Source organism: Falco cherrug, chromosome 9 (assembly GCF_023634085.1).
Source record: "Falco cherrug isolate bFalChe1 chromosome 9, bFalChe1.pri, whole genome shotgun sequence".
Taxonomy (NCBI): domain Eukaryota; kingdom Metazoa; phylum Chordata; class Aves; order Falconiformes; family Falconidae; genus Falco; species Falco cherrug.
This window is the reverse complement of record NC_073705.1, coordinates 44,739,423-44,752,606: the sequence shown is the minus strand read 5'-3', so window position 1 is coordinate 44,752,606 and position 13,184 is coordinate 44,739,423. Positions and strand designations below refer to the sequence as shown.

At 38.7% G+C, this 13,184-nt stretch overlaps 1 protein-coding gene across 2 annotated transcripts in view; it reads right to left on the bottom strand.

Annotated features, from left to right (window-relative positions):
• The window catches only part of OGDHL (oxoglutarate dehydrogenase L), a 53,621-nt gene that overhangs the window by 16,150 nt on the left and 24,287 nt on the right, over positions 1-13,184 (bottom strand). For both annotated transcript variants that reach the window (XM_055721309.1, XM_027817207.2), the window contains exons 9-16: positions 12,518-12,697; positions 12,022-12,150; positions 11,462-11,641; positions 11,042-11,194; positions 9,918-10,020; positions 9,173-9,301; positions 6,648-6,798; positions 3,297-3,424 (exon numbers count right to left, since the gene is read on the bottom strand). In XM_055721309.1, the coding sequence (XP_055577284.1) occupies positions 3,297-3,424; positions 6,648-6,798; positions 9,173-9,301; positions 9,918-10,020; positions 11,042-11,194; positions 11,462-11,641; positions 12,022-12,150; positions 12,518-12,697 (1,153 nt within the window). The remainder of the gene's footprint in view (positions 1-3,296; positions 3,425-6,647; positions 6,799-9,172; positions 9,302-9,917; positions 10,021-11,041; positions 11,195-11,461; positions 11,642-12,021; positions 12,151-12,517; positions 12,698-13,184) is intronic.

Sequence of the window (13,184 nt, the reverse complement as noted above, 5' to 3'; positions counted from 1 at the left end):
TATTTCATCCTAAGAGTGTATTGCAAAACAAGTTTAAATTGGTACCTGTCCTCTTCCCTTCATCTTTTACTTTAACCATGACCTCCCCCCTTGAAAAAGCTGCACTCCAGGCCTCATCATTCGGGAATTTGCTGAATTACGCCCTTGTTCCAAGTCTATCTTGCCTGGATGTTCCCTGGAAGTTCCCAGTATAGGATGCTGCAGCCCAAGACCTCTCAAAGACAGTACTGAACCTGACCTGCGTGGAGGTCGCATCTCCTGGATAGAGAATCAACACTACACAAGTCATTCTGAGAGTGGTAAACAACAACAGGAGATCTTTTGAAGTATTTAAAAAATGCTGAAGAGGTTATGTGGAGTGCCTGTAAGTTACTTATGCTTTTCTCCTCTACCTCAATCAGCAAATAAACTCAAACTGTTTTGCTTAAATGACTTTACACAGCCATCACTTGTACTCCCAGACATTCAGTTTCGGTAAATGGGAAAATTTATAGCGAGATGAGTAGATGCACAACTAAACGGTAATAGTCTGGATATAGCTAAAACCAGTAGGCATAGGATGTCAAACAAAACTATCAGAGGTTGTTAAATACTTTGATTTAATGCCCCAGTACACACACTCCACAGCTTCCTGTACACAAAACACGAGCAACTGTTTGAACCACAAGTTAACAAGACTGCCTTTGTTTTATTTCTACATGAAATCAATCTCATCAGAGTATCATTTTAATGGAGCAGTTACACCCCAGGCGTTCCTAACCAGCTCAACAATAACTTGGTGCAAAGCTCACAGCTCTGAACAGATGCCAGCTCTTGGCTTGTGTACCTGCCAAGGAAATAATCTGTTTAATCATGCTGGGCTGTTCAATCCATTTTTATTTAGCTCTAATTTACAGAAACTAAAGGAATTCCCAAAATGCTTCTGAGGTGTTGCATGTTAACACAGTCATAAATTAAATTCTTAACACCTTTTTTTTTTTTCTTTATATCCTCTCACAACCCTCCCAGCTCTTCCCCCTGACCTCCCAATACTTTAGGGCACTAATCCCAAACCGTTCCTTGTAACAGGCTTATATAGCAGAAATAGCAGTTAGAGAAAAATCAAGTGTTGGGGGGGGGGGGGGGGTGGAGGGCTGCCACTCCTGAAGGATCAACTCTTTGAACTGCAAGTGTTCACTTATTCTTCCACGTAGTACAGACATCCAGTGATGTTACCAGCTGAACAGGTAACAATTCTAACAGCTCCTCTTTGACTGAGATGCTTAACTAGAAGATGTTCACACACTGCTGCTTATCCCAACACTGTCTCTCTATGGATACAATACACAAGAGTAAACATGTTGGAGAAGGTTCATACGTAAAAGTTAGCAAGGGAGAGGAAACAATTATAGAATCACTTCCAACACAGAAACATGCAGTTTCAGTACAAAAAAATAATATAATAATCACTTAAAACAGGCTCAAGTTAAGAACCCCCAGACCAAACTCTATGAAACAACAGGAAATTGAGAAAAAAACCCTAACAATAATATTCTCTGAAATAAAATTCTTGCTTTTTGTCTACGACAATTATTTCTCTTATGTTTATATACTTCTCCTCTTTTACTCTCCTATTTACATGTTACTGTACCAGCTTATAGAGATACAAACTTTTGTTTGCATCAATTCTGCCACAGAGCTAACAAAAATAGCTAAAACCCCTCAGCTCTTCAGCCCATGCTCCAACTATAGTTTTATACCGCTTTAATTTTATTAGCGCTAGGTAATATGTAGCATATGTAAAAATGACTGTGATCAAATATTTCTGTAACTTTGACAGCAGCTATCAATTACCACATTTATCTACTGCAATGTTTCATTTTTTCCCTTCACACTAGCTCTGAAATGGATATGAAACAAGATTTCATTATTTATCCATAGAATCAATAACACTTCTGATAAATTATTAGATGCATTTGGTTTGTGCTCCACATTCCTCTTGCCACCCTCAACATGTCAGAGTGAGGTTATCCATTCTCTGCAACTGAAGGTAAAATGTCTGTCCGGTACCAAAAATATAATTCACTATGATTAATGTTATCACTAACAAGAATTTGTTTTCTTGAAATAGCACGCTCAGAATAGCAGTTCAGATAAGGCTAGCATGGATTTTTATATCTGTATTACCAACTGCCCCTGATTTTCTTGACAGTTTCTCCCCTTTTGAGAAAGCATTAAGTGCATCTTCCAGCATTGCCAAGATCAACCACAACAGATGGATACTTTCAACCGAATCCCAAAATTGTAAAATGTGGGGACGCTTGTTTAAGAGATGCCAGAACCTGAGAGGGAGAGCTTTGATATCTGAATCTTATACAACCGTTTTACGGCTTTTTTCCATTTCCTTTCTTGCTGAGCTCTGCTTCTTGTGTAGCTGTATTATTCTCTGAAATTCATCTTCTGTCATTACTACATAATTTCCTGTTGAACACTAATGAGACCAATGCTAGCATATTCTGTGACTTTTCCACCAAAAGCTACTTAAGTCTCCCAGTTTGTAGTTTTGAAGTACAAGCAGGTTCTGAGCAGCCTAAACAAACCAGTGTACCATTTGAAGAGTGCAGAAAGCTTTGCATTGCAAAAGCACACTGAAACCTGCAAATCCATATGCCTGATACCACAAGCAACACATTCAAAAACTAAAGAAAACAAAAAGAAACAATGCAAACATACACGCAGTTGAAGTTTTCCCCTCTAATTTTTAATTTATTCTAAAATGTTAAAACTAAAATATACATTAAAAGCGAAACCCATCATAGCACACTGTAGGAAAAAAACAAGGGTTTGGCTTAAAGTTTATATGTGACAATGATTTTTCAAAAACCATTCAAAGTAAGAATAAGGGACAAATCTGACAATGAACAGGGTAAATTAATTGAATCTCTTGAGAAAACGACTTTTTTCAGAGGGTGTGGGGGGATCGGTTTAGGCATTTTGATTGGATTTTAGGCCCCTGTTCTGCAATTCCTGGATCCCCTCTTAATACAAAAATGTTATGAATGTGATAAAGTCAAAATACAAAAAAGGCAGAGTGTTTATTATTAAAGGCCACTAGCAGAAGGAGATGTTTTTTGTTTGTTTTGAGGCTTGGCAAACTCAAGTAACCAAGTAAAACTTGGTAGCCAGAAAGCTTAACCACGTTAAAGCAAAATCTGAAAAAACCCCAACAAAACTATCAGCAGTCATCATTTCCAACATCTCGCTTGAGACCTATTAAAACACAAGCAGAGCTGTCAGGCAGCTACTCCGAGCCATACCTAGGACACCGTATTCGGAAAGGGAGCTGTTGCACACGGTATAGGGGGCCTGCTGCTCCCAGAGGTGGTTCATGGGAACACACGTTCTCTTGTCGACTTCTTGATCATGAAGCACATGATGACGATGGCTGCGAAGGGTTGTGGAAAGAAATTCATTAGCTAAGATTAACTTTGGGCTTTAACAGAGCTATTTTCAAAGACAAACCATCAAAGCTACATTCTCTAGAGGGCATGCAAGCAGCACAGTTGTCTTTGCTTTACAAAATACCCTGCTTCGGCTGAAACCTAGAGATACAATCACATGTCTAAATACAATTGCTGCACTACAAGGACTTTCACTGACTACCCAGGCTTGTCCTCAAGCACTCAGAGAAACTGAAGACACCTCATCGCTAGTAGAACTGGGTGGGGGGAGGAGGTTGTTGCAATGAAATAGACTGATTACAGTAAAAAAAAAAAAAAACAAACACAGAAGAACAAAACCGCTATTAAAAATATTTCACACTGCCTCCCTAGCAAATTCTGTTATTCTCTTCCTTAAAACAACTGTTGTTTGCCTTTTATGCAAAAACTTAATCTAATTCTAATCTCAGCATCAAGACTTGAAGCAGTGGTATCATCTTTGCTGCTGTTTCCACTCACATGCACCATTTACAGCTCTCTAGAACACCATTAATCAGCACCAGAATGGGGCACCGAGGAACACCACCAAAACAGAGATGACTGGAGTAATTACTGTCATCCATTAACTCTCTGAGCAGACTGAGTGAATCACACCACCAAGTCCAGCTTTACAACTGCTAACAGAAGGACAGTTATTACACTGCTCACAACTACTGTGTGTTGTACAGCTGCCAACACTGAACTAATGACGGAATCTTTTTGTGCTTCCCTTCGCTATACTGAACGCTAGCAAAAGAGCTCTGAAATTTATTTAGAAGTCAACAATGTAAGGCCAGGAAAAGACTGAATCTTTGGAGAACACCACAGGGAGGGAAGCTGGTAGGAACGAGAGAGTACACACACCAGACAGCTGTTAGGCAGAAATAATTTTTGCCACTGTCATTTTATTTCTGTCATTCATCCAAAGATAGAAGGCCTAGATAGGCGATAAGCCTCGAGCACAAATTTTTGTTCTTCCGCAGCAGAAGATGATTACAATGAGCATAGATAGACAGCCAGAAATGCAGTTGTACAAGTCAGATATTGCTGTTGCGTGATTGTCAGGTTTACCGACATCAAACCAGTACAGAATCAAGTCTCTCTCCCCTTTTCCTTCCCTTCTCCAGTACGTCTCCAAGATGAGAAAGGGCCCAGCGCTTCTATCTGTAGTTTTTATCTAGCTTCTGTCTATTGATAACGTTGAGTACTGAAACAGGAGGAAAGGCAACCATCGTATTGAATACTGACAGAAAGTACTATTTTCTAGACAGCACTTCTGAAGCTCCAAAACAGTGAAAGCACTCCAGTCATGTTGCTTTCATTATGGCAATGCAGTATCTTAAGTTCTTCCCAAATTCTAGCTGATACTCCCTCTTCAATTAGTCCCAGAGATTGGGGGGAGAAGAAGGATCTCCTCGGTACAGGGAGAGGATAACATGACATACACTTCCTAGGTGTTTGCAATGTGTTTTTTCCAATAAAAATGCACCGACATTTGCAAATGTCTTCAGCTGTTCGGGAAGTTGCTCACCTTTATTACAAACGAAAAAAACTCAACCACAGCCAAAAAAAGAGTGGCCTTACTGACAACTGCAGTATCTCATCTCTCAGATGTGCTTGTACTGCAAGTTAACTTTTCTACCTGTTCCTCTGATGAAATGAGCCTGAATGCAATAGGCTGTCTTACACATTTCTACAGCGTTCTCTTTTGTTTAACAGAGTAGTTGCATATTCTCTGACTTCCTCAGGTCATTTTTTTAATCTCACCCTTTATTGTCCAACTGCCCTATCACATTCATAACAAAAATTCATAATCACTCTACAGGCTAGTGTTTTGTAGCTCCCACTACGCATCAGGCAAACTCAAAACTCAGTGGTAAAGCAGAACCAGGTTGCTATAAATCTAACATCTGCAGTACCAGCTTCAGTCCTGAACTTCACAAAATTTATTTGAATGCCTTTTTACTCCTTTTAGAAAAGACTGAATAATAAAATCCAGATGGCACAGGAACCCTGAGCTAGTCTTCACCAGTCTAAACAGCTTTTTATTTCAACATATGCTTTTCATCTTTTTCCCTATATTGCTGTGAGCATAACAATTATTTTTATCTTGAAAGTCAAGAAATTCTGGGCAATAGTTTTGGAAAATCCTCTTCCACCAGTGAGGGAACTTGGAATACAGAGAACCAGTATTCTATAGACAAGTCTATAGGTGTGCGCTAGACATAACTAAGCATTCACCTGAAATAGGTGGGTAGGTTGCTAAACAACGAACATGTGCGTTCCTCTCCCAGGAGATGCTCACCACTTTACAAGACTACGGTACTGAAATCAAAGAGGATGAAAAATGGGGGTGGGGGTGCAGGGCGGGAATCTCCTGATCTTCAGCTTTATCTTCAGGTCTTGTCCAAATGATTTTGTTAAACTGCCATTAGAATAGGAGCAAAAAGAAGAAAATCCCCAAAGACTGGATGCCAAAGGAAGCTCAGCACAGAAACAAAGCACTGTACCACAGAAGACAGGCACCAAGATTTCTCTCTCTTTCTGCAAGCATTCACAATGAAGCACAGTGCAGCTGCTAGTTCATTCACCCCCAGCAATGGGCTTCGCATCAAAGGCTTCAATTAAATACATCATTAACATTTTACTCCGCAGAGAATCAGGTAAGAACTGTATATATTTTAAGAAGCGATCAGACTCTGTGTTTGTTCATGCTCCACAGTCATTAAAAAAGTCCTGGTACCAAAGACCTTATTTCATTTTAAAAAGCCTTTCCAACTGGCAATGTGTTTGTTCACAGAATACCCGAGTTCCAAGCAGCCACCGTGGGAATGGTATTTAAAAGACTTCAGAATCTGCAGCAGCACATATCCTTTTACTTCTCACAATGAGATGGACTGCAGCTGAATTTTTACTTAAAAAGCAGGAAAAAAATTAATTTCTGCTTTTCAGCAAGAGAAGGAAGAAAGTATTTAAGAACATTTGTTCTCCCTTAAATACAAATCTTTAAAATGCTGTTTACAGAGACACAGGAGACTTGATTATTCTTGATTGCCAGAATCTATAACGTTCAGATTGATGCTGAATAGTCTCAACTTCCCCTTTCCCACAGAAGATCATATTATTTAAAAAATGCCAAGGTGTTTCTTTAAGAATGGGACAGCATTTAACAGTCAACTCAATACTCACCTAAAAGTACCCCTCTCCACATCCTGTCCACTTAGTCGGACGTGGATCCCTTCTTTCAGAAACGAGCCAAAAGCCATGTATTCTGCTAAGGCCCAGTCAACAACCCTGTTCTTGGTCATTTCCAAGCGGGCTCTCAAAATCCGAGAGAGGCCTACATTGCAATAAAGACCACAAGTCAATGGACCTACTTCAGAGATATTTTATACTCACATTACATTCACCATTCCCCTTCCCCACTGGCTAAGTTAAACACAGATCTTAAAAAGGTCTGCAAACTGTTCTTCCAGAACTGAACTACTAGCAAAGTAAAATAACTTGTCTCCCAGGCAAAGGGTTGCATAATGTTCATACCTTGTTTGACAAGAAGAAAATAAGTTTGGTTGTGTCAGAAACTACTGAGAACAATCAAAAAGACTCATGGTGAAATACTTCTTCCCAAAGATTTATTTTCACATCTCTAACACCAAGTACTGTTTCATGAAAGACTGAAAACATCAGCTATCAGGTTTGTGACTTTTTCTTCTCCCTTTTTCTCTCTCATTCTTTCTTGGCATTTGTCTTATTGGACTTCTGGAGATGTTACAAAGTGAAACAGGCTGGATTAATCAATACTATGAGTATCATATAAATAGGAAATCATAGCAGCTGCCAACAGATTTTCAATTGGTAACCAATAGGTTTTTCTGCTGTTTTGGGGTTTTTCGGTTGGTTGGTTGAGTGGGTTTTTTTTACAGTGAAGATTGTATAATTTGGTAACCCAAAACACAAGTTACAACACTGTGACTTTTAAAGGGAAGTCTTCCAGCCCTGAGGCTATAAGCCTAGTGTATTCAGTGTCACTTGACAACATCTTATTTTCTCATTTGCACTGATTTTTTGGTAAGCTGTCCTATTTTTTACATTCCCATATTTCCCTTTGTTACTTTCTCCATTTTTACAAAAATCTCCCCGTTTTCATTTGACATATAACGTCATTGAAATTGTTGAATTCTAAGTAAAGAAAAAATCTTGAAAATTTTCTCTTTAGAATATACTAAACTTTTCACAAAATCTTCCAACTGTTTGTTGAAAGACTGCAATTCATCAGCTGTTTCATTCCAGTGGAAGGACAAAACAAGTCAAAAGCGCTCTTGCCCCTTCTAATTCTCCCAAAATTTTCTCTCTCATGGCCTTTTACACTGCAGAAAACAATCCAGCAGATAGGATTTGCTTTGAACCATAAATCTATCTTATATGCTGGCAAGTGTTACTGTCAATGGTTAATTAAGTTACTAAACACAGAACATCTTACCATTTTAGTCACAGAATCATAGAGTCATTTAGGTTGGAAAAGACTTTTGAGATCATTAGAATGTTTGATATTAAATTTTATTGGCTGACGATAATTTCAAATTTATCAGTGTCACAACAAAGTGCATAAATACGTAGGAGAATTTTAAAGTTGATCGATCGATTGTATCTGCTCAACAAGCCTGCAATTGAAAACTGGGAATGCCCTACCATCATTACATGTAACAGTGTTTAATTGTCCCAAAGGAACACAAACACGCGGAACATCTACAGCAGACACACTTCATTCCTTGATGGATTACTCTGGAGAAGAAGGACTAGCTAGAGATTTTACATAGGAAAAAAAAGCTGCTTCTCCTGATTTGAAGTACCTTCCCTACAAGCCAACAAAAGAAAAAAAGATCCCTAAACAAAGTGTCTCCATGTTTCCCCATGGAATGAACATTCTATTGCTCCCTGTAGAGCTGTAGACTTCAGCCTGACGAGAAAGTAAAAGAACTAACTCCGAACTCTGAGACAGCTTCAGGGCTCCCCAGTAAGACAGACACATTTAACTGCTTACTGTAATAGATGCCAAATACTAAATTGAATCTCTTCAGACCAAAAACTAAGACTTTTTGAGAAAACACTAGATTTGTGCTATCATCAATGCTAAACGGTAAGTTGAAAAAAAAAAAACTGTCTGAATTTGCCCACACAGAGTTCATTCAGCTGTACTAAAGTTAGACTCACAGTATATCAGCAACATTGCCAGGTCTGAAAAGAACAAGCTATATTCCTGAACAGAAAGTTATCAAACCACAAGAAAAGTATCTTCAGTGGACTTCAAATTACCACTGGTTTTAGCATTAAAAACCCCCATTAATAGTGCTTCCTGTGATGGGTGCCTTACTTCCCAGTAAGTCCCACAAACATGCTGCATAGAGGCAGCATTTTCCACAAGGACATGAAGAATGAAAGGAGGTATTAACGTTACAAAGAGGCTTTTAACACCCTCAGATGAAAATCTGTTTTAATGAGGTAGGGAACGGAAGCGACATGATACTGAAAGAATATTATGTTGAGCACAAGTAGCAGGACCTCAACTGTCACATTCTCCTTGCCCATAGGGTGGAAGAGTTAAAAGTCCCAAGCATTTTCCTCTTTGGGAAATGGCCCAACAGCAACTCATGAGCACAAATACAAAGTCTGAACAAGAAACATAGCCACTAGGAGAAACAAAGACTCCAGCTGACCTGCATGTATTTTGAAGTCTTTGACTGGCACTGAACTAGCTACATTGCCAATGTGAGTCAGCAGGTCTTCTGAAATGCCAGTTGGAGGACAAGACATGCTCTTGGGTTCTCCATCCACATTAAAGAATCCTGGAAGTAAAAGATTTGGTGAGATGTTCAAGGACTGGTTAAGATATACCTACAATTTATTTAAAACCTCATAGCTCTTAAAAGACATTCTAAGCAGCAGCCTAAACCTCATTCATTATGTTTTACTGGGAGACACAATCATTTTGACCATCTGTATGACAACAGAACTTGATCTTACAGGCATGCATGATCTGGTTTGTTTCTGCTTTCACTCCCTGTGCAGTCCCAACTATCTGGGCAGAGGCAGCCAAAAAAAGGCATATCTCAATCCCTAAGAAACACTCCAAAACCCAACAAACCCAACAAAAAGGAGCATGAGACATACTCCTTTTTCCTGAAGGCACAGACAGTGAAAATTACAGGAAAAACACTTCTCTGCTAAACTGAAAAGACAACTTTTTCAAAGCCACGCCTTACTTTGCATGTTTTTTAAGAAAAGCATCTCTTTCAAGTTGATCTGGCAGAATGTTTTATTTACTATTAACAGGGGCAAACCGAAGGTCAAATATTCTATTTTAAAGGAACACTTTCAGATAAGAAACCATTTAAGAATTCCAGAATATGCACTCAAAATAAAAGCACAATAATATTAACACTAGGACAGGACACTTCTTACCAGGCCAAGGAGAATCAAGCCAGTGCTTGATATGAAGGATCTTATTATCCTTAGATCTAGTATATGCTTCTTCACATATTCTGTCATACTTTGCAATTTCTTCCTGTAGAACAAAAGTTTATTTTTAAAATGAATAAACATAACACCCTTGTATCTTACAGATGACACCTGTCATTCAGTATGACAAAAAGTTATTTAACTCCAGAAGAAAATTTAGTTACAATTATGCAAACAATTCTTTTTTTAATCTAGGATCAAATTGCCTTCTAGAAACATGCTTACCCACATTAAATAAAATCAGTTTATTGGACAGGTTTTACAGAAGTAAAGAGAGCTGAAGTCACAAGCGTTGCTCTAGAACAACCATCCTGGATCCAGTCACCAAAGCCCATGTCACTGCTGACACAGGTTTACAACAGCTCCAGATAGACAGTTCTGCATCAGCCATGACCATTCCCACAGATAACAAACTGCACCTACACAAACTGCTTTTTTGTTGATCTGCAATACTGTGTCACTACACGGTTAGCCACACCTTCTCAGAAAGTCCTTTGTTGCATCTACACTCTACACCCTCGCTTTCAAAAAGATTAAGGTAAAGACCTGACCAGCTTAATACAGGCACCAGACTGCACTTCATTCCTTCTGGAATATTTCAAATAATCTCTGAATTTACTTGAATCATTGCAAGAAAATAAAAAGGTTAAATTGATTTTATTGCATTGTTGGTGGATACAAGCCTGTCAAGGCTATCAATTTGATGCTATAATTATACCTATGAGTGTTTAAATACTGTCTTACTGATGAATCAAGGTTCTAGAGATGAAAAACAGTTGACAAACGCCTCCATCCTCAACACTCGCATTTGATCACCTTTTACAAATCTCAGCACTGAAACACTTCTTTCTGTGCAATATGTTATGAATTACTTCACAGTGCTTTCAGCCCTTTTGTTACAACAATACTATCTATTTTACATGAAAATCCAAACCAAACTGAATCAGAAAGTGTCAAAGGGTGAAGACTTATCACGGTAACGGAAGGTTTTTAAGCAGAGGGCACACAGCGACAGTTGTGTCTTCCTAGTGACAGCTTAAGTTCCCTTTAATTCTGTGGACGTGTACCTCAAACTCCTGCAGCGTTACGGTCCCATCTGCAATCAGTTTGTCAGCGTACTTCTTCAGCACCGGCACCTGCTTATGGATCTGCTTGTACATTAGAGGCTGGGTGAACATCGGTTCGTCCATTTCATTGTGCCCCCTCCTACGGTAACAAACCTACAACGGGAAAGATTGTATCTGTTGGTAAGGAAAAATGTAAAATTCAATCTTTCAATTTCAGAGTTTTACAGACATTTTAGAAGGCTTCCGGTATAAAAACATTTACAGATTCTTGTGGGCCTGTTAGTTGTTCGGGTTTTTTAAATGAAAAAACTAAAGGCCTTTAAAAACAAAGTATGTTTCTTGACTGGGCCTTCTAAGCCACAGAAAAACAAGAGTAGTACACAATACACAGAATGAAAAGTTAAGAAAACAAAGACTTACCAAGTCAACCACCACATCTTTATTGAACGTGTTTCGCCATTCTGCAGCTACACTGCACACATACATCACTGCTTCAGGGTCATCAGCATTCACATGAAAAATGGGAGCATTGACCACACGAGCAACATCAGTAGGATATGGAGATGAACGGGCCATACGGGGGTCTGTGGTAAAGCCAATCTAGAAATGCCAGAAACTTCCATTAAAATAATTTGGGCATCTCCCTCTACTTTGTTTTGCACCCTTGAGGTTTTCATTTAATAGTCATTTATACAGCACTAGTGTCAGCTTTTCATTTTGGCTAGCTAGCTTTGCTCCCCTCAAAACAGAACAAAGCAAACCTAATCCAATTAAGTTTTACAAATTGAATGAAATAAATACAGGTGATAAAATACCATCCACTCAGAGTTGCCGGATACTGTGATCATTTTCAGGAACATCCTAAGCATTCTGACATACAGAGGGGACAATGCACCCAGCTAATAACAAGTAAGAATAAAAAGAAATAAACTTGCAGCTATTCAGCAGACAAACTGAATGCAAAATGTTCTACTTCTTACCTGGTTGTTGACCACAACGTGAATAGTGCCATTTGTGGTGTAGGACGGCAGGTCACTAAGATGAAACGTTTCATACACCACTCCTTGCCCTGCAAAGGCAGCATCCCCATGTAACAATATGGACATAACCTAAGGGAGGATTATACACACATATCCACATATATATTAGAAAGCAAAACTTCCATTTCAGCTTCTCAACAGGATTTCTTTGCTCTGTATTTCAGCAGTGCTTACAAAACAGAACTGTATTTTTATATAGCCTTCTCAGCATTCTTCTACCTTTCTCAGTTCACAAATGAAAGGAAGTTTTGATCCTACTTCCTAGGGTTACCTTTGAGGTACCATGTCAAAACCCCTATCTAGTTCAACAGGAGATATATCCCTTTTGTGAAGGAGGAAGAGAGGAATGCTATGATACAAAACTACTGGTAAACTATTTTTATTAAAAATAAACGAAAAACCACCGGTAAGAGTTACTATATTAAACAATCTGTACCTTCTTCCCTGCCGTATCCCCTCGATAAAACTGTTCGGCTTTTGTTTTCCCTTGCACAACAGGATCAACTGCTTCCAGGTGAGAAGGGTTAGCCATCAGGGACAGAGTGATTTTCTTGTTTGTTGCTCGGTTGATCCTCTCATGGTACATTCCCAGATGATATTTTACATCCCCAGATCCCTAACATGCATGAAGTATTCATGATTCAGGAATGTCATTCATACCAGCCACATCCGATTGACTACGCCTAAAATTTGTGCTTCAGTCTGAAAAACACATCTAGCCAATCGTACACCAGTACGCCCTGTGGTGTTGACAACGTAATTTCAAATTGGAACACGGTTCCTATTTTATTATCTTAGTGTCACTAGCCAATATTGGATTAATATTTACAGAATATTGATACTAACTTCATTTATATAAAACAAAGAAAGATGCTTTGAGATTACGAACTCAGTCAAATGACCCAGAACTAAACTTATCTACAATCATTCCTGAGATACCTTCTGCAAGTCAGAGGTACAGTATAGTCTTTAGATTTGTTAAAAAAATTCACTGAATTACATTCCTCAAACTAGTAAAGACAACAATACATCTCAGCAGCTGATAATGCTATTTTCATAATAACTATGACCAAAATGACTAAAAACTAGTTTGAATGTTGACC